The sequence below is a fragment of the Apiospora kogelbergensis genome (genome assembly GCF_038363985.1).
Source record: "Apiospora kogelbergensis strain CBS 113332 chromosome Unknown utg000002l_segment0_segment0, whole genome shotgun sequence".
In the NCBI taxonomy this organism is placed as follows: domain Eukaryota; kingdom Fungi; phylum Ascomycota; class Sordariomycetes; order Amphisphaeriales; family Apiosporaceae; genus Apiospora; species Apiospora kogelbergensis.
The window spans coordinates 2602543-2625364 of record NW_027117419.1 but is presented as its reverse complement, the minus strand read 5'-3'; the positions used below and the strand labels follow the sequence as shown (position 1 = coordinate 2625364).

At 53.8% G+C, this 22822-nt stretch overlaps 10 protein-coding genes across 10 annotated transcripts; 5 read left to right on the top strand and 5 right to left on the bottom strand.

Annotated features, from left to right (window-relative positions):
• Nucleotides 1-1172: 1172 nt before the first annotated feature.
• Nucleotides 1173-2053, bottom strand: PG998_003717 (EF-hand calcium-binding domain protein; the record flags this gene model as incomplete). The annotated part of the gene is made up of 2 exons (XM_066870535.1): nucleotides 1173-1939; nucleotides 1993-2053. The coding sequence occupies 2 exons, from the start codon at nucleotides 2051-2053 to the stop codon at nucleotides 1173-1175; spliced, it is 828 nt and encodes a 275-aa protein (XP_066734285.1).
• Nucleotides 2054-4988: 2935 nt separating this feature from the next.
• On the top strand, nucleotides 4989-7473 carry PG998_003716 (Sulfate permease; the record flags this gene model as incomplete). Its single annotated transcript, XM_066870534.1, has 3 exons — nucleotides 4989-6118; nucleotides 6173-6686; nucleotides 6739-7473. The coding sequence occupies 3 exons, from the start codon at nucleotides 4989-4991 to the stop codon at nucleotides 7471-7473; spliced, it is 2379 nt and encodes a 792-aa protein (XP_066734284.1).
• A 324-nt stretch (nucleotides 7474-7797) lies between these two features.
• PG998_003715 (uncharacterized protein) lies at nucleotides 7798-8919 on the bottom strand (the record flags this gene model as incomplete). The annotated part of the gene is made up of 1 exon (XM_066870533.1): nucleotides 7798-8919. One exon carries the CDS (start codon nucleotides 8917-8919, stop codon nucleotides 7798-7800), a length of 1122 nt encoding a protein of 373 aa, XP_066734283.1.
• A 904-nt stretch (nucleotides 8920-9823) lies between these two features.
• PG998_003714 (uncharacterized protein) lies at nucleotides 9824-12304 on the top strand (the record flags this gene model as incomplete). Its single annotated transcript, XM_066870532.1, has 1 exon — nucleotides 9824-12304. One exon carries the CDS (start codon nucleotides 9824-9826, stop codon nucleotides 12302-12304), a length of 2481 nt encoding a protein of 826 aa, XP_066734282.1.
• A 380-nt stretch (nucleotides 12305-12684) lies between these two features.
• On the top strand, nucleotides 12685-13059 carry PG998_003713 (uncharacterized protein; the record flags this gene model as incomplete). Its single annotated transcript, XM_066870531.1, has 1 exon — nucleotides 12685-13059. One exon carries the CDS (start codon nucleotides 12685-12687, stop codon nucleotides 13057-13059), a length of 375 nt encoding a protein of 124 aa, XP_066734281.1.
• Nucleotides 13060-13877: 818 nt separating this feature from the next.
• Nucleotides 13878-14952, bottom strand: PG998_003712 (uncharacterized protein; the record flags this gene model as incomplete). Its single annotated transcript, XM_066870530.1, has 2 exons — nucleotides 13878-14836; nucleotides 14901-14952. 2 exons carry the CDS (start codon nucleotides 14950-14952, stop codon nucleotides 13878-13880), a joined length of 1011 nt encoding a protein of 336 aa, XP_066734280.1.
• An 839-nt stretch (nucleotides 14953-15791) lies between these two features.
• On the bottom strand, nucleotides 15792-17355 carry PG998_003711 (uncharacterized protein; the record flags this gene model as incomplete). Its single annotated transcript, XM_066870529.1, has 2 exons — nucleotides 15792-16109; nucleotides 17062-17355. 2 exons carry the CDS (start codon nucleotides 17353-17355, stop codon nucleotides 15792-15794), a joined length of 612 nt encoding a protein of 203 aa, XP_066734279.1.
• Nucleotides 17356-17985: 630 nt separating this feature from the next.
• Nucleotides 17986-19708, top strand: PG998_003710 (Leucine aminopeptidase 1; the record flags this gene model as incomplete). Its single annotated transcript, XM_066870528.1, has 7 exons — nucleotides 17986-18195; nucleotides 18388-18672; nucleotides 18804-18891; nucleotides 18984-19072; nucleotides 19169-19314; nucleotides 19449-19584; nucleotides 19670-19708. The coding sequence occupies 7 exons, from the start codon at nucleotides 17986-17988 to the stop codon at nucleotides 19706-19708; spliced, it is 993 nt and encodes a 330-aa protein (XP_066734278.1).
• Nucleotides 19709-20271: 563 nt separating this feature from the next.
• PG998_003709 (uncharacterized protein) lies at nucleotides 20272-21105 on the top strand (the record flags this gene model as incomplete). Its single annotated transcript, XM_066870527.1, has 1 exon — nucleotides 20272-21105. One exon carries the CDS (start codon nucleotides 20272-20274, stop codon nucleotides 21103-21105), a length of 834 nt encoding a protein of 277 aa, XP_066734277.1.
• Nucleotides 21106-21371: 266 nt separating this feature from the next.
• On the bottom strand, nucleotides 21372-22259 carry PG998_003708 (uncharacterized protein; the record flags this gene model as incomplete). The annotated part of the gene is made up of 1 exon (XM_066870526.1): nucleotides 21372-22259. The coding sequence occupies one exon, from the start codon at nucleotides 22257-22259 to the stop codon at nucleotides 21372-21374; it is 888 nt and encodes a 295-aa protein (XP_066734276.1).
• Nucleotides 22260-22822: the final 563 nt, after the last annotated feature.

Sequence of the window (22822 nt, the reverse complement as noted above, 5' to 3'; positions counted from 1 at the left end):
GACGGGTGGCCAGCTCTCCCAAACCGAGGAGGGATTCTTTCTTTCAATTACGACTGCCAAGAAACGGCTGTACTTGCAAGTGCTGGTTGAGGCTGTGCATGGGAGGCCCGGGGCGACTACCTAAACCTTATCAAGCTATCGGCCAATCACGAGGCCGTCATGAGCGAAATAAGGAAGTGGGTCTTCCGAGTAGCTACCAGAGCAGCAGAGCTCCTGCTCAAAACAGCAGGTCGGTACGACTGCCCACTTGAGCGAGAGCTCTGGACTTGGCATCCTGATACTCGGAAATTGAGACAATGCTGCTGAAACGGGCAGAGTGACCAAATGGCTCATCGCAAACCCGAGCTTCTGTGAAGTCAGGTGGTATAGGGCTGACTAAATTGAAGCCGAATCAAGCCCGAAGAAAGAACTCAAGAGAATGAAGGCGAGAGGGAGGTGGTGCGGGCTCGGAATCGTGTGTGCTGTAATTACTGTACATACTGGAAGTTGGATCTTTTTCTTCCTGGCGTGTGATCTTCGTGATACGGAGCCAAGAGGAGCGGGGGGAGGGGATCCAGGGAAGGCTTCCAAGAAATGGGGAAATGGAGAGAAACAACAGGAAGTGTCACATCACGCCGGAGGCCTCGATCGGGCTATGCTTCGCACAAGTCCTCCGTGTTGTTGTTTCAATCGTTCCGTACCCACTGCGGGTCACTATACTAAAAAGCCTAATAACATGTATACCTCCATGGCGCAATTTGTGCTAGGCGCGCCTCTCTAGATTAGCAGTTAAAAGTTGATGATACTTGAGGATTTTCAATAATAATCGAGTGCAGTATTTCTTTTCTTGGAGTCTAACTCTGTTCTATGCACCACCAATTCCGCCGAGCATGTCCATCCTCGACTTCGATACTATTGAATGAAGTATTGCCAAGCTCCGTGTTCAATCTTCTGCATTGCGGTCTAATTCCACGTTGACATCATGATTGTCAGGGTATGGCCTGTTTAAAGATAGACGTGTGTTGGCCTTTACCAAACCGCCCGAAGTGTTTCCCCTGACTGCATCCCTCCCTTTGGCGGGAATGAGTGGAGGAAAGTGTCCTGCCAGTCAGAAGTTCCCCAAGGGATTACTACGCTAGTTTAGACTCCCCGTCCTGGTGTGCAGTTCCTGTTGGCAATTATCCTCAGTGCTTCTACTGGTGACGTGTAGTCTCTTGGCCTGGCCAACTGCCACGGATCGCACACCACTGCAGAAGCTGCGCCAGCTCCTCGCTAACCTCCTTAGCCCGGGGTATCTCATGGCCCCCTCCATGGTTGTAGACTTGGCGTATATACGGATCGCACAGCCCCGCCAGCTGGATCGAGGCAGGTAGCCCGGGATCCTTCTCGCCAAAGACGTGGACCGTGGGGATCCTTATCTTGAGCTCGGCGGGGATCCTGTTGAGGTTGAGGCCGAAGCAGTCGTCCGAATCGAACTGCGCCCGCCGCACCACCGAGGCGTAGTCCGTAAGCTGCCATCGATCCTTGGTGACCTCGGCCGTCGTCTTCTCGAGGAGCTGCTTCTTGGTCATAACATCTAGGTCCTCGACCTCCTGGGACACGTGTACGCCGAGGTCCTTCAAAGCAGTGATGGGGATGCCTCCGCAGATAAACATGGCGAACTGGAAATATGGCTGTGCCTCGGGCTCGTACCACTGCTGGTATAGCATGTAGCTCGACACCAAGGCGCAGCCCTGGGAGAAAGTCAGGACCCCATCGTACGGCCCATCGCGCTCTAGGAGCTCCTGCAGCCACTTATGGCTGGCTCGGATGGCGTTGATGTCAGTCCCCTCGTAGAAGGCATAGTGAGGTGGCTCGTAAAACAGCGGTGTGTCTGGCGCCGGCGACGATAGCAGCGGCCCGTCGACAAAGTCAAACTCGATATTTGGGGTAGTTGCTTCTAATTTCGAACGTAGTGAAACTTGTAAAGTGAGTCGACGGCTGAAGAGAATGGGGACCACTGAAACTGATTACCTGTCTGCGACTTGAAAATTCGGCCGCTGGTTCCTTTGCCATGTAGACAAAGTACTCTCATCCTTGCTGCGGATACCGAATTAAAAGCTCACTGTTCCTCGATATTTTTATATATTTAAAACAAGTAGCTGCCAATCATTCAATGAGAATGTAGAAATACTGGCCGTTCAGCTGTCAGTCCGCCTCCGATAATGACATCAATGAACCGGACATCCGAAAATCCGGAACCGGAGTTCCGACCGACTTAGGTTCCCAACACCCTTCTACAAGTAGTCATTTGATTCCAATTCAAATAATTGACGCTCTGCATATACGTATCTCATTATTCTCCTTGTCCGCAATCTCTACTACTTGCCTATACACTTCTTGGAGTAAGCCCTGTATCGAGTTATAAGACCAGGAACACATGATAAGGGCCACACAGGAAGAGGCACGAGTAGAAATCCGACATTCTACAACTCGTGCAGCTAGTCTGAACTCTTTTCAAACCATTACCGCCCCAATTACCGAAAAGGGGGCAGAGTTGACCAAATTTGCCTCGCTCTTGGCGCCGAGCTCTGATTGGTTAAACGCCACTATACACTGCCTCCATCTGCCAAGCATCATGATGCGCTGAGAAGCGCAGAACGCCTCACGCTATTAAAATTCGGAGAAAGAAGACGAAGAAGAAAACACCCAACACCTGTCCCTCATCTGATGGTTCAGCATTACCGTGGAATCAGATCACGTCAGAGACGCGGTGGACTCGGACTCGTCAGTGCTTCGGATAGTTTGGGGCTTGGGTGCTCCGCTAGTACCGTGGTCTGATACTAAGCCCCCAGACGACGACGCTGACTCGGGTAAGGTGACACCTGATGACTTGATATTCGTATCCATATGTGACAGGATATGTGTTAGGTAATCAAATTCGCCCATTCCACTAAAGCACCCGCTAAGGGACGACATTCGTCACCCACAACGCGGATAGTATGCTGCTGATATGAAGCAACCACAAGCCCAGAAGACTCGACAGTCATAGAAACGAAAGAGAAGCCAAATTGCTAATATGAAGTGAACTGGTGCAGGCTGTGGCGAGAGATATCGAGGGATGCCCATCGTGGGGTACGTGGTTGCAAGTGCAATGATAATGTTTTCCTTCTGGTTGAATGCTACGTGCGTCTTGCCGCAAACTTGCTCCAAATGTGAAGTCACACGTGGAATCAATTGAAAGAACCTACTTTCGCGTGGGCTGAAGTCCGACTGTGATTCAGAGGAGAGAAGAAACCCCTATTTCCCCCGAAGCTGGATTCATTGCCTGATGGATCTGATCTTCTAATCCACGGAAAAGGCGACTGGACTCAGTCTACACAGATGTGGTGATAAGAATGCGAGTCTACCTCAACAAGGTGTCATATAAGATGACTCAAGTCGAAGCATTGAGCTTGATACACAATATGTGGTCGTCGGTTGAGGCTTCTGGAGTCAAACGCCATCGAGGGCCAATCTAGCAACTTTCCCGAGTCAGGCACGGTGCTCTCGAGTCTGGCATCTGCCGGAGACCACCCAAAAGATTTACCATCCAAACCAGACCGAATAATCAGGGCCGCTCTGGGGTTCTAAGGTCCAGGCGGAGAGATGCAACCGCCCGTGATGGCTGTCTTGTCTCACTTGGCAGCCAAACCTCTCCGCCCTTCAATCACCTGCTGGTGAAACAGTGCATGATCTGGGCGATGGCATTATTCCCGTCTCCAACCCATCCATGGCCCGCCACATGGCCGTGTGCATACTGCAGTGCACTAGGTGACGAGGTTGAGTGATGACCAATAGTGCAGTTGGAGTTTCTACAGCTACACAAGTTCCCAGCCGAGAAAGTACATCTGGTGACACCAATGTCATGCTTCAATTCACGAGGCATGCCATGAGAAAATGTGGACAATAAACACCTGCGGAGGTGACCGTCAACGCCGAATGGAGCGACGAATCGTCCATGCACAAACCGGAGTCTGCGACTGGATATCGAGAAAGCAGAGAACGCCTGAGGCATGCCCGACCTCAGTCGACACTGGCGACGGAAGAACCGTCATGATTGAACAACGGAATAGCAATAGCCGGCCGGCAGCGGAATCGTTGAGTGGGGAAAAGACGGGTGGGTGGTCACGTTGCATCGTAAATATTCCGAATGGAACAAACGCCGGCCCTCAATCACCAACCCACACGGTACATCCGACACGAAATATGAGTATGAGGCAATATTAGTATGCCGTTTGTGACGCCAAGGCGTCGGAAATCGGAAAGCGAGCTGGATGTTAACTTGAGTTGACAGCCGGAGATGGGATGCTTTGGTGATGCAACTGTGCACCTTGGCCTGCGAGTGCCTGGGGGAGAGAGATTGGACGAATTATTCAGAAAAGAGTCGGTGCAGGCTTACAGTTACACCGGGCGACGGAACGGACTTCTTGTCTTCTTCTCCCACAGTCCTTGCCGTTGGCCAATTATTGCCGCGAACACCACACGACAGCCGATCGGATCTTCCTTGGCAAATCGCGCGTCTTAGCTGCAGGGCGGGGGTTTCCCACTCGTTGCTGCTTCTGCAGGCACTTTGTCCTGTAAAACGATGACCCGAAGGCCGGTCGCAGCCGCTAGGCCGCTTACCTAGGGCCCCCCTCTCTTGAGACTTGGGGAGGGTCTTGGGGGGCTCTTGGGGGGCTCTTGGTTTCCCGGTTTCCAAGCAGTCATGGGTCTGGAGGTCCCTCCAGATGATATGGTTTCAAACCGTTCAATGCGCTATGCGGTGAAGAAGCAGCAGCGCCCCCAAGGGAAAGAAACGCATTTTGCATCATTTGGTTTCTTGGCGTTCACCCGATGCGATTTTCTAATATTTACCACTTGCCCTTTGTTTAGCTCATTTCAATCGTCGCATTCCCCTGTTCTTCTGCAACCTCGATGCGAACCAACATACGACCTCGCCTGATGGATTAGTAGAACCCTCGATATTGCCCCCATACAAAAAGTCAACCATGGCTTCTGGACGACCTCAGCCGACGCGGACAAACTCCCGCCAGGCCGGTGACCATGCTCCCTTGACACCGAGCGGTCTCCGTCAGAGCCAGACACCGTCTTCTTCGTCCTTGCATAGACAGAACCAAGACGAGGGCTTCTTTGCCTCGACCCCCGGCGCGACAGACGTCCAAGACTACGAAGTCTCTCGGCCCGGTCCGAGTTCTCCAAGGTCGCCCGACGAATCGACCGAGACGACTTCACTCCTCCACGAGCATGCGCACCCCGGCCCATGCAGTCATGGCACATTTTCGCCCCGCGCCGCAAGCCCCATGGGCAGCAGCTATAAGACGACCGATACCACCGACACGAACTCGCTCGTGGGATCAGACCAGGAGGGCGAGCGCGCTGCTAGGGCCAACTGGAAGCGAACTCTGTCGGCGAAGGTTAAGAGCAAGAAAATGACAAGTTCCGGCGTTCTGGCAGAACAGCACGGCTTCAAGGCTTCCCCGCTGATGTATCTGTCTTATTATGTCCCTTGTCTGATCTGGATGCGACAATACAATTGGACCTGGCTCAAGGGCGACCTCACGGCGGCCATTACCATTGCGTCCATGTATCTGCCCATGGCGCTTTCCTACGCCGACAACCTCGCGCATGTTCCTCCGATCAATGGTCTATATGCTTTCGTGTTCAATCCCCTCATATACGGCATTCTGGGAAGCTGCCCGCAGATGGTTGTAGGACCTGAAGCTGCAGGCTCGCTGTTGATAGGTTCCATCGTGAAAGGTAGCATCGACGCAGGGGCAGGCGATGACGATAACGGCGTCTTGCAAGCCAAAGTGGCCGGTGTTGCTGTTGGGATCGCAGGCGCGACTGTCTTCATCATGGGCGCATTCCGTCTTGGGTTCCTGGACAGCGTTCTTAGTCGACCTTTCCTTCGCGGGTTTATCTCTGCTATTGGCGTCGTTATCTTCATTGATCAGCTAGTCCCCGTACTTGGACTGACCAAGGCTGCCTCGCACGCAAGTAGCGTCCAGCACCCTAGCTCCGTGGATAAGCTGAAGTTTTTGTTCACGCATCTCGGAGATATCCACAAGCTATCTGCCATTGTGGGTGTTGTTAGTTTTACGGTTATCATGGTGCTTCGGTAAGTAAACCCTTCTACTCTTCTCACCCTGCTCGAAGCTCATCCACCACACAGTGAAGTGAAGAAGCGAGTTCAGCCTCGATACCCTTCTATCGCCTATATCCCCGACCGCCTACTGGTCGTAGTGCTGTCTGCTCTTTTGGCTTGGAAGCTACAGTGGGACAAGCAAGGTGTTGAAATTCTTGGAAGTGTCGAAGCCGCATCGGGCCAAACTTTCAGATTCCAAAACCCCTTCCAGATAGAGCACTTGCCACACATCCGTGAAGCGATGGGGACCTCCTTTTTGATCGGTATGCTTGGCTTCTTCGAGTCGTCTGTCGCCGCCAAAAGTCTCGGCACCGGGGATGCCATCGAGGGTATGCAGTTGAGTGCGAATAGGGAGCTCGTGGCTCTTGGTACTGCCAATCTGCTTGGTTCATGCTTCATGGCCATCCCGGCCTTTGGTGGCTACGGCAGAAGCAAGGTCAATAAGTCCACCGGTGGCACAAGCCCTATGAGCTCCATCTTCGTCAGTATCATAACTGTTTTCTGCATCATGTTCATGCTGCCCTGGTTCTACTATATCCCGGTAAGGAGACAATCATGAATCAAAAATTGACCAGCATACTAACAATTCCTAGAAACCTGTCCTTTCGGCGTTGATTATAGTGGTTGCCTATTCTCTGATAGAGGAAGCGCCCCATGATATCTCTTTCTTCCTTCGCATTCGAGGTTGGACGGAGCTCGCGCTTATGGCAATTATCCTTTTAGTGACAGTGTTCTTCTCCCTTAACCTTGGTATTGCCATCGGTATTGGATTGTCGCTTCTGCAGGTAATCCAGCATGCTACACGTCCACGCATCCAGATCTTGGGGCGCATTCCGGGAACCGAGAAATTCGAGAACGCCGAGGAAAACCCCGAACACCTGGAGTTTATCGAGGGTTGTCTGATTGTCAAGATCCCGGAGCCACTCACCTTCGCCAATACTGGTGAGCTGAAGAATCGGCTTCGAAGACTGGAACTTTATGGTACAAGCAACGCGCATCCAGCTTTGCCACGTCTTCGTCCCCACAAGAGCAACCGCAACGTCATCTTTGACATACATGGCGTAACATCACTTGACGGCTCTGGTGCACAGGTACTGGAAGAGATTGTCCGGAGCTACCGCGAACGTGGCGTGCGAGTCTTCTTCAGTCGCTCGCCGAGCAAGTCGAACAAGATCTGGGCCCTCCTGCAACGAAGTGGTATCGTGGAACTCGTGGGCGGTGAGCGCCACTTCGTTCACGACGTCAAGGACGCTTTACGAATGACAGAGTCAGAGGACTTTGAGGAACAGGGTGCGTGCGCGGCGGCTGGTGACAGCACCCCGCTTTGAAGAACGTTTCGCTATCGTTAGGTCGCACATGATTCCATGAGGCATTTATCGTTTCAGCATTTCCAGGCGTAAGGTTTATCACAGCGGCTTTCCATTTGGACCGCTTGTATGCATGCATGCACATATACATATAGAGTAGCTGGTCATAGCGCTGATGCTTCTTTAACGATACCACGAATGTACTCACGACAATCTGCATTCTTGCTAAGTGCTTTAGTGAATGAATCCAAGTTATTCCAACATGGAAAGGGGCGGAGCTTCATATTGTTCATCAAAATCTTTCACTCTATGTATGAATGGCCAGCCAACCTCGGCGGCCAAGTTCTAGTTTGTTAGGCCTTCTTTGGGTAATCTAAATAACCACTTCTCGAAATCGTCATCGATCAAGTCCTTTGGGATCTTGTCCACGCCTTGCTTCCACTGCATCTTGCCGCTATACAGCGGATGGGCCTTGGGACTCTTCACCCATTGCATGGTCTTCGCCGCCTCGGGGCTGTCCTTGCCCTCGCACGCCACCGTGGCCTCGTAGTCGCGCTCGGCGAAGACCTTGGCACGCGCCTGGTCGCCGTTGGCGATGGCGATCTGGAATGCGTCGTGGTACGCCCGGCTGACCCAGGCATCCGTAATGCCCTCGTCGCGCAGCAGCCGCAGCTTGCGCCAGGCATCGTGCAGCATCTCCTCGGCGTGCTTCACTATGCGCTTGCCGTCGCCGAGCTTCTCGTCCAGCTCGTTGATCTCCTTGCGGCGCCGGTCGCTCGCGTCCCGCACCTCGCCGGCGGGCAGGCTGCACGTTGCGCACGCGCACACGAAGCCGAAGTGCTCCTTCAGAATCGTCTGGCGCTCCGCGTACGGGAATAGCGCCGGCAGGTACGTCAGCGTGATCTCCTCGCCCGCGGCGATGTCGCGCGCCGCGTGCACCGTCATGCGGCCGAGGTCGGCGCGCCACTTGTTCTGCGCGTTGGGCACGCAAGCGTGGTTGATGCGGCAGGCGGCGAGGAATAGGCCGGCCTCGGTGGCACCGCCGCCGCCCATGGGGTGGACGTTGGTGCTGGCCTTGCCCACGAGGGGCCCGTTGGCCTTGTGGGCGTTGTCGAGGGTCAGGAACTCGCGAGCCTGGTCCTTGGAGGCCTTCTTGAGGCCCAGCGCGATGATCTGAGCCATAGTCTTGACGTCATTCACCGTCGTCGGCACCACGAACAGCGGGGCGTCCGCCATGATCCGCGTGCCCCGTGCAATCTCCCGCAGAGCCACCGCGCCGTACCCGGCTCCGGGGACGGGCTTCACCACCCACATGTCCCCGCCCATGCGGTTGGCGGAGATGCTGGGATCGCCCTTTTCCGGGACAGCGCCCGCCCCTGATTCCGCCGGCGCGGGAGTCTCACTGGGCTTTCCTGAGATCTTGAGGGAATCGACGCCTTTAACGACGTCATCACTGTTGGGGGCCATGGTACATATATATGCCAATAGGCCCCAGAAGCAGTACAAATGAGGCTGGCTATAGGGGAGCGAAAAGCTGTATTGGCACCATCTATAGCGGGGTGTGCGGCTTGCCAACCTTGTCCACCTCAGTGAATAATTTGCATCTTGCATTCGCCCATGTGGGGTCCACACCCCTCTTTGTGGAATACGCGTCCAATTGCATATCTCCAAAGCAAGCAGGCAAGCGATATTTTGCAACAACTGGAAATTTGACTCTGGCTTTCAACAACGTTGCAAGCCAAGATGCCCGAAGGAAATACTCTTCTTGCCTGTGCTTTGGTCTCCGCTCCGACTCGAGGCTAGTCATGGTTTCACCGTACCATTCAAGGATCATTTCGCCCTTCGTTTTCCCATTACTTGCTCATCGGTTCTCCGCGGCCTGCGAAGCCAACCACCATTTTCAGCGCTTGCCACTGGGAAGCCGCCGAAACGCGTCCAACTCTTAACCGAGTGCCTCCATACGCGTCCCGCAATGCTAAGCCAAGAACCAGATTGTTGAACCACTCCGGGCTGCCAATTCAGATGCTGTCAGCCCATTTCCTCGCAAGTCACATGGCATCGCGCCCGACTCGCGCCCGAGCCTAGGCCTGTCAGGCGATCCGTCAACGCGTCCAGCACCAGTTTATCGCACCACGTCTGCTTGCCGAACGCCATGTCGCTGGATACTGTTGTCATTATCAGCCCAGAAGTAAGCATACGCGCCCGTAGATACCAAATACGATGCGACGCGTCAGTCATCAAACAATACAATCGTTTAAATATGTAGTTGTAGTTGGCAATGGAGAATTTCGGTTCTGCTCTGTGAGCTTTGAGTACGCGCTGTGACTGCCTTCTACTCTTCAGATTCTCTCACCGCCAGTCTCTTGCAATCATGTCATCAAACGTCGATCTTGTTGACGAGTATCTCGCCAAAGGATCGTGGAAGGGATCCGAGAACGCGAATTCAACATTCTCCCACCAGGGCCTCATGCAGTATGTCTCAAATCACATCATCGCCCAGTACTGGGTTGAGAAGGTCTACACGGACGAAATACGCCAATACGACCGCGAGAACCGATTTCACATCCACGATCTCGGTTTCCTCAGCGCCTACTGCTCTGGATGGTCAATCGAGGACATCCTCCTCCAAGGCTTCGGCGGCGTCGACAACAAGATCCAGTGTCGGCCCCCGAAGCACCTCAACACCGCCCTTAACCAGCTGGTCAACTTCCTCTTCACACTACAGGGCGAGCTGGCTGGCGCGCAAGCACTTTCCAGCTTCGACACATACCTTGCACCCTTCGTTCGCAAGGACGGCCTGACGTACCCCGAAGTCTTCAAGTATGTGCAGAGCTTCGTCTACTCCCTCAACGTACCCACTCGGAGCGGGTTCCAGGCTCCATTTACCAATGTGTCAATGGACCTTGTGTGCCCGAAGAAGCTTCGTGATCAGTGCGTCGTTATTGGCGGCCAACTCAAACCGGAATGGGTCTATGCCGACTTTCAAGAGGAAATGGACATGCTCAACAGGGCCTTCGCCGAGGTCATGATTCAGGGGGACGGGAACGGTAACATCTTCTCGTTTCCCATTCCGACCTATAACCTCTGGGAAGGCATCGACTGGGAGTCACCACGCTGGAAACCGATTTGGGAAATGACGGCCAAGTACGGGATTCCTTATTTCGGGAACTACTACAATAGCGACTTGGACCCCGAGGATTTTCGGTCCATGTGCTGTCGTCTTCGTCTCGACATTAGTAAGCTGCACTGTAGAGTGGGTGGCCAGTTCGGCGCAACCCCTTTGACTGGATCACTAGGTGTGGTCACGATCAATCTTCCGAACTTGGCCTACCGCTCTGGTGGTTCGAAGGATACGTTCATTTCCGAACTATCGGATACTTTGAGGGTGGCGAAGGATGCCCTGGAGATCAAGCGCAAAACCGTGGACGAGAATGAAGCTCTGTACCCCTATGCCGCACACTACCTTTCCGCAACAAAGCATCGTACTGGGTCCTGCTGGACGAACCACTTCAGCACCATTGGTGTGAACGGCATGAATGAGGCTCTGGTCGCCCTGCTTGGCGAGGGCATTGACAAGGAGAAAGAATTCGCACTGGAGGTCTTGGAGTTTATCAAGACCCGGCTTCAGGACTTCCAGGACGAAACTGGCAACTTGTACAACCTCGAGGCGACCCCAGCCGAAAGCACGTGTTACAAGCTAGCGAGGAGGGACAAGGAGCTGTTCCCAGATCAGGACATCCCCACATTCTACACCAACTCGACCATGCTTCCGGTAGACAGCACAGATGATTTGTTCGAGGCCCTCGGACATCAAGAGGATCTTCAGTGCGCATACACGGGCGGCACCGTCTTCCACGCGTTCTTGGGTGAGCAGCTGCACAGTTGGGAGTTGGCCCGCGACCTGGTCAGGATATTGACGGCACGGTTTCGCATCCCCTATGTCACCCTCACGCCGACCTTCAGCATATGCCAGACTCATGGCTATCTTCCTGGGGAGCAGCCACGGTGCTCTGTCTGCGGTGATTCGACGCTTGTCTATTCTCGTATCGTAGGCTACTTCCGTCCAACCCGAGACTGGAACAAGGGCAAGGCGAAGGAGTTCGTAGCCCGCAAGACCTATCGTTACATCACGAACTCGCCGGCGGTGGATAACGGAAGCGGGCTCTTGGATCTTGAGCGACAGATTGCTGATATTGCCGACCTCCCGGTGGCAGGATATATCAAGAACACGCTCAGTGACTATCCCGGCAAGGTCCAAGCGGCGATAATGTTCACGTCACGGTGCAACCTCGCCTGTCCATGGTGTCACAATGGGCCCTTGGTGCGCGGCGAGCGCGATGGGATGACGAGTCTTGACGTCTTCCGACATATCACGTCCACCTCGCACAAGTCGCTGGTCATCTCGGGCGGCGAGCCGACCATCCACAAGGGCCTGGTCCCCTTTTTGCGGATCCTCAAGAGTGCGGGCATCAGCGTGAAGCTGGACTCGAACGGCACGGCACCCGACGTGCTGCGCCAGGTGTTCGCCGAGAGGCTAGTCGACTTCGTCGCCATGGACATCAAGTGCGCCCTGGAGAACTACAAGGCGGTGACAGGCAAGAGGATCGACCCGGATATGCTCGAGGAGAGCATCGAGCTCATCAAAACGAGCGGCGTGCCCTACGAGTTCCGCACGACCGTGGTCCCCGCGCTGGTGGACCTCGAGGATCTCTTCGAGGCTAAGCGCTTGGCGGGTGGAAAACTGAAGCTTCAGCGATTCCGCAAGGGGGAAACCAACTTGACGCGGCGATACAGGGACATGGAGCAGCATTCCGATAAGGAATTCAACGCGCTGGTCGCTCAGCTGGCGTAAATGGTGCAAGGGGGTCTGTTAGTTGGTCATGAGTTGTACAATAAATGGGGTTCTGAGGAGGGGAGTGACTGGGTGTGATCACAAAGGGCACGGCGTTGGAGCTCTGGTCGAAAGCACAGGGACAGGTTCATGGGTAGAATACGAACAAACCGCATATATTTCTATTTCTATCGATCTCTTCACGGGTTTACTTTCTATGCGTACCTGTGTCGGGTTTAAGGTACTGTGAACTTGTGGCGAGCGCCGCCCCCCTGAGACACCCAAGGAGTGACTACAAAAATGCTAACCGAGAAGTCCTCGCGCGGGGCGGATGGGGGAGGGGCATTGTCGGATACAGCGCCGGCAGACCAGCTGACCAGCTGGTCGAGGAAGCTTACAGGATGCAACAAACCAGCGTGCGACCAGAGAATCTCGATAGCGATACGAAGACGATCGCAGCTCGCGAGAGAAGAGACGGTCTGGACGACCAAACAACGCGCCTACCGTTCGGCCGGCTCATCGCCGCCTACCTATGCCTCGCCGCCATCTACTTTGTCTCCACCCTGGACATCAATTTGGTGTCGACGGCGCTGCCCGCCATCTCGCATTCCCTGGGCGGCGCGGATGCGTGGCGTTGGATCTTCTGGGTCCCGCCTCTTACGTCGACGCTGTTCAAGTTTGTCCGTACGTTCTGCCTGGGATCTGGGCGGCGTTCTACCGCGACTCTGAGAGGGGCTTATAAGGGATGGTCGTTCACTGCGTGCCAGCTCTCTTAACCGCTGTCGGACCCTGAAACCGCCCGATAACTTGATGGTTAGACTTCTGGGGCTCGTTGGGGGTGTTGGCAGGATCTGAGAGGTGTTGCTGGAAAGGTAACGTTCTTTCGGGGCGCCCTCGTCCAGCCGGGAGCACACGCCACTGGCCAATGCCAACATCAGCAAGTCTCGCGTCCCTTCGTGTGCGCCACTTTGCATAATATTTTGCAGTTGCAACTCCTCCTCCATAGTCATGACTGCCCGTACCTTCTCAGGATCGAACTGTTGACCAGCGTCCATCTTGGTTGTTGAGATCCAGTCCAGTGATCAATTGGCTGGTCGAGCTCGTTGCGTTTCGCGTTTCGAAATTGAGTCCTAGGGGTTGTGTGGTTTGCCCGGAAAGTAGGGAATTCAACAGGTGCGGATGATATTGTTTGGTGAGTTACGAAGGGCTCCAGGACAGTTGAGAAAGAAAACATTCTTTGTTAGCATTGGACGCGAAGGCTCTGGTTCTAATAGATCAGCCATGGGGGAGTGGCTGGCCATCTCCGATACTGTACAAGGCCATATACCTATCTCCGCCAGACTTTCCTGCTTCCAGCTAAGAGACAGATCCCTTTCCATTTCAGTGATTAGCCGAGTGAATGAGTTTTACTTTTAAAGTTCCCAAACACCTGGGTAGTCTTTAACTGTTATATGGAAGTCGTAAGGCCTGGTACAGCAGACTGGGGGAAATATCAAACCCGCGTAACGAAACCAAAGACATGCATAGGTGTTCAGATGCGACGATAGTTTAGATTCTATGCTAACGAATCTGCAAACAGCGAACCCTCAAATCCTCATATCCTCGTTTGAGCGTCAGCAATAAGGTTGCTTAGCCGAGGAAACAGCTTCATCGCCGCGCCTACATTGGTCGACTGCGCAAATGACTCATTCCCGTTCTTGCCATATTCGTCTAGCAACTTGTCCATCTGCTCAATGACGGGGGCTGGGGCATAAGGATAGTCGCTGCCAAACAAGATATGATCAGCCTGCGCAAATTCCTTCAATAGTCCCAAAGTAAGTGGTCCAGCCGAGAGCGCTGTATCGAAGTAGAAGCGTCGGGCATCTTCGAGGAAGCTAACGACCATTCTGTCTTTTGCGGCCGGGCCACCATCCTTGAGGTTGGTGGCCGAGGAGGCCAGGTATGGCAACATCATCGCCGGACGCATCGCAAGCCAAGGCAGTGTCCCTCCCGCGTGCGAAAGTATGACCTTGGCATCGGGGTACCGCCGCATAGTGCCCGAGATGATCAAATCCACCGCTGTCCGGGTGGTTTCATGTGGATAGTCGATCATGGGCTGGGGCAAAGACGGGCTCACGAGGGACGTGTCAACCGGATGGGTTGGGTGAACAAACACAACGGCGCCACGGGAGTTCAAAAGATCCCAGATGCTCTGGAAGTCGGGATGCCCAAGGTAGTTACTGCCGTATCGGGTATACAGAGTGACGCCGTCGGCCTTCAGCACGTCCAAAGCATACTTGATTTCTTCTTGCGCCGCGGCCACGTCCAAGAGGTTCGGGATAGTGGCGAAAAAGCCGTAGGAGGCTGAAGATGCCGAACACAAGGCAGCGGCATGGTCATTCGCTTGGCGGCAGAATTGGGCCTGTTTATCGCGAGGGACTATTTCTGGCCCTGGGGCAGTGATGGACAAGAAGGAGTAAGCAATCCCCTCATCTTTACTGAACTGCAGGTCCTTCTCGACTGTCCAGTCTGGCGTCGCCCACCCTGAGGGATCGCCGCCACCATCTTTCAGAGCTATAGTTGAGTTAGCATCTTGTTTCAGACGGGTCCCATGGAGATGAAGTGCCATTTGACTTACCTTGGACGTAGAAAGGGGGCAAATAGTGGTGGTGCACGTCAACTCTCTGCATTGTCGTGGCATTCGGTTGTGAGGTTCTTGCGAAAAGGACTCTATAACAGTGACTTAGTATACGGCTTGATGAAATTCGTCCTCGGTTTGATGAAGTTTGTCCTTCAGGTTAGAATGGGAGAATCGTTGACGTAGTTTTAAGTTTGAGGGGAAGATTGAATTAGCCGAGCTCACTCAAGAGTACCGGGTTTATCTGTAGAGGATCTCGATTTTGGATTTTATCCGAATCGAGCTCCGAACTCCGAGATAATCCGCATCCTTTCGTGGATAAGTCATCAGCAACTCCGTGAGGGGTCGGAGGTGACTGCTTACACAGCATCCGGACTTGAGGTTGAGCATATGCCGTATACGAAGGTCTACCTAGTGATGTATAAGCTGTCATTGAACTGTGAGGCTACTCAACCGCTCCAGCGCCGGTATTCATGGCAGTAATTCACTCCATATAAATTTGTATTTATCAGCAATCGTTTGGTCTCTTGACTATGGACTATGATAGCATATATACATGGAACTAATCTGCAGGTGGTGCATAAACATGACTAGTTACTGGGTGACCAGGACGTTCTCTAGATAGCCTTGGCTGGCCCGGATCAACAAAGGGGTAAGTTTGGCGGTGGTACGTAACATAAGTGCAATACACAAGATAGCTCTGGCATACGGAAAATGTACACTTAAACGCTAGTTCACTTTTCAATAAGACGATTCAATTCAGGAATTGCATGCAACTAGGTCTTTATTCAGTGAGACATGGGCAGTCTTTAGCATTTGCCATTATTATGGCGAATGCCATGTCAGTCTCCTCCCCATCGGCACCCAAACCCCTTCCCAAAACCAGGGGACCTAGACGCCTGAACAGACGGCGTTTGGATCACTCTTTCCACCCTGAATTCCACGTCCGTATGTCTTGTCGCCAGAGCCCTGGAGATACCAACCGGCGCCGAGGTGGTTGCAGCCGCCGGCAATGGCGTGCATGTAGTCCCAGAACTCGTCACCTTTACACGGCTGGGGGCCGGCATAGTTGCAGAGATAGGCAAGGTTGTCGTCTGTCTTGAACCACTGAATCGTGTGGCTGTGAAGCGTGTTTCCATTGCACCACGCAGCTAGCTTCTTGCCAGCGTCAACCCAGAAGCCCGCATCCATCATCTCGCCGTTAACGCACTGTATCCATAGAAAAACAAACCAGTCAGCAAACTATATATGAGACATTCAAGTGGATATATGAGGATCTTGGGGGGGATGTGCGGGCGAGAATTCATTGCAAGTAGGGGACACTGCTTGGGCCAACAAGAAAATAAAGAAAAAAGGAACTTACACCCCAAGCATTTTCGGTCTTCTCCGAATCTGGTGCGTGAACCAGTGGAGCGAAAGGGATTGGGTCGATGACAAAGGGCGATCCTTTGACTGGGTTGCCATCCAAGTCTGTAATGTTTAGAAGGCCATTGTGGTTGGTCTCCAAGTCGGCTCTGTAGCCACCATCGGGCAAAAAGCCCACTATATCGCTGAAGCTGGCAGCTGCATTGGCGCCAAGGCAAAGGAAGAAGGAAACAAGAGCAAATATGAAATGCATTTTGTGGATGATGCAAAGAAATCAATGAGGTGAGAGTGAATGGCAGTTGACAAGTAATGCGTATTGTGTAATGAGTCTGTTTGCCTCAGACAGATGACCTATCGATGTTGTCAATGAAGGAGACGAGATGGAAATGTGACTGAAGGTGATGGAGTGTTGCAGGGGGGGCATCAGAAGAAAGAATTCAAGTGGTTGAAAGTCCTTGAATAAAGATGAAATAGCAGTGAATGCAAGAGATCCGTATTACATTGGTTACCGACGCAAGCTCCTATTGCTCACGGTTGATTCACCCTTTTCTATACTAGTAGTCGATTCATATTGTCACAGCCCATCACCCACGATTCACCGGACTGTGCTAGTGAAGTTGCTCCCTCCCCAGCAAACATGATATAGGGGTTTCTCAATTGCATCGCAGAAATGGCGGCCAGTTGCTTGGGCCCAGCGGTCTGGGTTTCGGCTCTACAACGTCCACGTCTCATCTGATCTTCCGACTTGACAGCCGGGGAAATGCAGGCCACGGCAGCTCAGTCTGGTCGAGCAAACTAGCATCAAGGGCAAGGCTGGCCAGCCGGAAGAGGCACTGCTCAACATGTCTCGCCTCCGGAACCTCGGAGCCACGGACCCAAACCTCAGCTCGGCGTGGTCGCAGAGTTCGTTCTGCCCAGGAGCCTGGTCCCGGCTGGCTACGGCGCCATAGCCATGATCTTCCTCTCCGGCAATGCGAATGCCGACCGGACAGAGGTCTTGGATGGTACCAGGACGCCTGACAGTGCCAGCGATGCCCTCAAGAGGGTGCATGCCCATGTGGCCCTTGAAGAGAAGCGGGGAATCGGGCATAGTATAGCATAGGCCTGTATTAGTATTGGACAGACAATTTGTCCGCACTTGTGAACCTGATCTACAGGGGTCCCACTCGCTACAGATGCTCCATCGATGCCGATCGTTCTTCCAAACTGCGATAGTACCCGTCCATGGCATTAGCCAGGAGCCTTATTCTGACGAAAGAGGCATCTCCCTCCCTCCCCCAGGGTACGGCCACCTGCCTCTACTGGCTCTCCCGCAGCACACTCGAAGGTCTGGTCTATCTCTCGTGTTGTTGTTGTGGGTGGGGGTTGCATAGAAGATAAGAAGGCTTGGCATACCACGTCGGAGGACTAAGAGTTCTTGGCATCGGGGATCGTCCTATGGAGGGTAGTTGGCTTCGGTCCACTACGCCGCATCGAGAAGGACATCAAAAGGCACGAGCTGCAGCCCCGGCACTCGCTCGGCTTGGCAATGGGACCTCCCCATTGGGTAGTAGCCAACGCATTATCGTGCAATTACACGCCCGAGGGGGGAAGGTTCGTGAACTCTGCGAAAGCTATATAACGAGGCGGAGGTCACTCGTCCATTGCACTTCCTCTCCTCCGCCCGTACCAAGTCCACCCTGCCCATTGACGCGCAGTCCAAACCATTCGCTCGCCCATCATGGTCAGATTCGCTCTCCTTGGCGCGACCGCGCTCCAGGCCACTGTTGTTCTGGGTGCCTTAACGTCCCAGTCGCTGCCAGCTCGAGATGAAGAGCTGCGGCTCGTCAAAACCTCGGAGGAGGACGCCGGTACATGGATGACTGAAGAGCAAAAGTTCGAGCAGCTCATCTCCAAGGGGATCCACTTTGCCGACATCACCGACACCATGGTGAGCTCTCCCAGCCGGCCGTTACCCCTGAACGAGACTTCGGAGACTTCGGGACTAATGAACTCTTTGCCCAGGAACTCGAGGCGCTTCGTACAGACCGCCTGGCCTCGGCCGTGGAGAAGCGGGCCACGTTCCCGAGCAGCGCGAGCCACCAGTCCGAGGCAAACCCGCTGATCTCCCCGGCTGTCGCAGAGCAACCTCCAGACCTGGACCAACGCCATGGCCAACTTCTACAACCGGTACTACAAGGGCACCTACGCGGCGACCAGCGCGCAGTGGATGTTCGACACGGCCAAGTCCGCGGCCAAGGCCAACAGCGCCATCACCGTGAAGCAGTTCGCCCACTCGTACAACCAGCCCAGCGTCATCGCCGCCATCCCGGGCACCTCGGGCGAGGTCGTCGTCGTCTCGGCCCACTACGACAGCATCGGTTCGACGACGAGTGGGCGCGCGCCGGGGGCCGATGACAATGCCTCGGTGAGTACCCAGCCAAGCAACAGGAGGCCACCCTCGATGTGGCCGTCTCCCCTTTCGTATCGATCATGGCCGTGCGCATACCATACGGCTCTTGTCTCAGCATGCTAACATGTATGTACTTGGTGACACAGGGCGTTGTCGTTGTCCTGGAGGCTCTCCGCGTGCTGGCCGAGGCCAAGTTCAAGCCTGCCAACACTCTGGAGTTCCACTTCTACTCTGGTATGTCAGCAACTTCCGTCCTTTACCGCCCCCTTCTCTTGAATACCGTGTGGTTTGGATGATGAAAAGAGCTGACTCGGGGCGTTTCTTAGGCGAGGAGGGTGGTCTGCAAGGATCGCGCGGTGTAATGCAATCCTACTCTCGCTCCGGCGTCAAGGTCCTGGCTGTCATGAACCAAGATGTAAGTGAACCAATCACTCTTGCTCTGACTGATCGGAAACGATTTCTTTCATGTGGCCGAGGGCTATGGCTGACCTCGATGATATAAAACAACCAGATGACCGGCTACTCTCCCAACAACGTGATCGCCGTCTACACCGACTACGTCGATGCCGGCCTCACCTCGTTCCTCCAGAAGCTCGTCCCCGTTTACACGCAGCTCAAGCTCGCGACAGACAAGTGCGGTTATGCTTGCTCCGACCAGTGAGTTATTGACCTCCTAGCCCCTGATAAACTGACCCCCCCCATCCGATGCTGTGCCCACTTACTCTTCCTGGCGAAAGCTTCACCTCATTGTGTGATACGTGTACTGACCAGTGGGTTTTCAATATGGCCAGTGGCTCCGCTAGAGACGCCGGATACCCCGCTGCCTATGTCTGCGACGAGGGCATGGCCGACTCAAGCCCGTACATCCACTCGGCCAACGATGCCGTCTCGACACTCAGCTTCCCGCACATGTTGCAGCACGCCAAGGTGAGATCTCTATTCTCTCTCGTATTCCTCCCTCTGTTGCTGATTCGGCATGAACACCTCACTAACGCATGAACCTTCTATTCAGCTTACTGTCGGTTTCTTGGTGGAGGGAAGTTATTTCTAGACTTGGAACTCTATTACAGGCAACTAGCACGATTAGTAATCCGGGGCTACATCTATAGGAATTGAGCCACTCTGGTATGGTGTTGTTAATGATGTTAATGATAATCAGAATGGCAGTTAATGCAGCATCTGAACCGCTTCGAAATTTTGTGCGAAGTCACTGCGTGCTGAAGCCACCATTAGCCCTTCGAGGGTCTATAATGAGAAAAAAAAGAGAAAAAGAAAACACACACACCACAGACAATGCGAATAAATTAATATATGCTAAAGCTTTTATGCCGCTGTTATAAGTGCAACTGCTATAGGCAGTAATCACCAAGGTCTTCGTCAAGTGCTGAACCTGGGGACACATGGGGCCGGTTGGCATGACTCGAGCAAGCCAAGCAGCAATCTCCGAGGCCGGCAGATTGGTTCTAATACCAGGCTCACCGTCGTACGTCTCTAGAACATATGTAGGAAAGGTCGCGGGAGAAATACCCTTATATAATCATGAGGCACCGGTGTCCATCGTCGCGGTGAGGGATTCGTTTTTTTGTGTTTTTTTAGCAAGACACCATTTTCACAATGAAAGCGTCGTTGGTTGTCGCTTTGGCTTCATGGTCGGCAGCATGCACCGGGGCCATGGATACGTCGGGTAGTTTGATGGAGGACATCATTGCTCGTGGGTACCTTCGAGTCGGTACAACGGGAAGCTATGCGCCCTTCTCCCACCTCGTCAGTAACGCCACTCGGAATGGCACGAGTTTCATTGGAGCGGACATTGATATGGCTACGTCTCTCGCCAGTGCCATGGGTCTTACGTCCACATTGTCGTCCCCAGCTGTGGTCTTCATACCGACCACATTTGCCGACCTCGCCATTGGCACCGCCGCGGGTGATTTCGATATCGGCATGTCAGGTGTAAGCATTACGCTGCCCCGCGCGCTGCAGGGCGTCTTTTTCTCAACCCCCGTGCTCCGCGTCGGCAAGGTGGCGTGCGCGCGATGCGAGCGTGTGGCGAAAGGCGAATTCGCGACGCTCGCGTCCATCGACCAGCCGGGCGTCAAGGTGGCCACGCCCGCGGGCGGCAGCAACGAGGCCTTCGACCGAACCAACTTCCCCGCCGCCGACATCGTCGTGTACGCGGACAACACCGACATCTTCCGTGCGTTGTTGAACAGCACGGCCGACGTCGTCGTCACGGACCGCGTCGAGGCCGAGCTCTGGGCCCAGCTGCACCGGGGCGTGTTGTGCGCCGTCCGGCCCGAGAGCCCGTACAGCTTCGAGGAGATCGGCTACGTCATCCCGCGCGACGTGGCCTGGCTCCAGTTCGTCAACGCGTGGTTGCACATCCAGCAGGGAAGCGGCGAGTGGAACTCGACCTTGCAGCGCTGGATGGACCATCATTGGGAGTCATAAGAGAAATTAAGCATGCCACAAACCAGCAACTAAATGTTGCCTTAGATTGGAAAGGGGTTAGACGATAGCTATCTATCGGCACACGGGAAGTCAATGGGATCGACCGAGCAATTCAGATTTCTTTATAAATGTAATTTTGCTCGCACCATGCTTTATCGGCTTCCACACGTCGGTGGCTACGGGGGCCATTGACTGCAATCTTCCTATTGTAGGCAATTGGCGCGAGGTTGTTCGAGGGTAGCTGGTTGGTGGTTGGACTTGGCTTCTCAGAGAGAAGTATCAACGACCTGTCCTAGTGGTGAAGGGACCGAAGGCTTCGTGGTGTTCCTATAGGGGTTGTAGCCTTTGTAAATTTGGTTGTACTTCCTGTCCTGAGCGGCTTGTTTCTTTTGCGACCGCCTTTCGTTGGTCTGCTTGAACTTCCACAGCAGATGACGACAGCCGCAATGCTGTGGTACCACAGCTACTTCCTCGGCCTGTCTGTTTGCTCCTGACGGATCCTCCCCTTCATCACCGTTCGATTCCCCTTCCTTAGTTTCTTCCTCGGCCACGTCACCGATTTTGGGAAAACTTCGAGCTGGCTCCCCAAGCATTGACCCGCAGCCGTTTGGTTTTTCTGACTCATCACTTCCGCGACTTCTTTGCATTTTGCAGTATAGGACCGTTACGGCATCTCTGTAGATCATATCATACGTTTTGAAGAGGCCGCTCGACAATCTTGATACGTCATCCAGGCCCCTCGTCCGATAGAGAAAGGCCTGCTCCAGAGCTTCTGCCACCTTGCCGAAGCACCTATGTGGATCACGTTTTGAGTCCAGGATGTCTGGCTCGCAGTTTTTCATGGCATGTCTCAAGACGGCCAGCATCATGTGCATGTGGTCGTCTTCGAGATCTGTCAGCCAGCGGATGGGGTTGGAGTAGTATTCCCAAATGTCTCCCAGCACCTGGCTGAATAGAGCCTTATCCTTGGAACTCCTTATCGTAAGCATGTCGATGGCGGATTGGATGGCACACAGCTGTGCCTCCAATGTCTCTGGGAGACCTGGCTTCCAATACATAGCTGGAATGATGATGTCTGCCAGCTTGGCAATTTCCTCGCTAGCTCTAGTTATGGCAATTCGCCGCGGCTGGTTTTCTGTATCCTTCTGCCACATTTCGACTCTATCACAGAGGGTATTTTGGTTCATCTTGCGTCTGGAGCATGTCATGTTGCAGATGAGCCCATTGGCGATCTCCGCTCTCAGCGACAAAGGCATCTTGGGGCGATGTGGTCGATGACTGTATGGGGCGGAATGATCTCTGGAAGTCTCGTTGAAGAAAGCCCCGGCACGGGTGTTTAGCCAACTCGATGATATCTGTGTGAGTGGTGGCAAATATCTGTTATTGGGACTCCGAAGCGGGAACGAAAAGTGGCAGGCATAGAAGACTTGACAGATTTGGAAAACAAGGAATAAATACATTGATTGCCAGGGCTGGACTCATCTCCGGTATCTACCGGGTTGGTTGCAGTGTTCCAGGCTGTGGTTGTTCCCAAACCCTATAAATTCAATAGAGTTATTGGTATCCCCGGGGAGAGAAAGGCATCTTATCTAGGCTTGAAGAGTCGACGATTTATGGATGCTCAAGTGCATTCCACCGAGTCTCAATGGGACGTGCTATAGGTTCTGAGGAGATATTGCGGTCCATTGTCACGGGGCGAGAGTAACGTGAGAAGCCC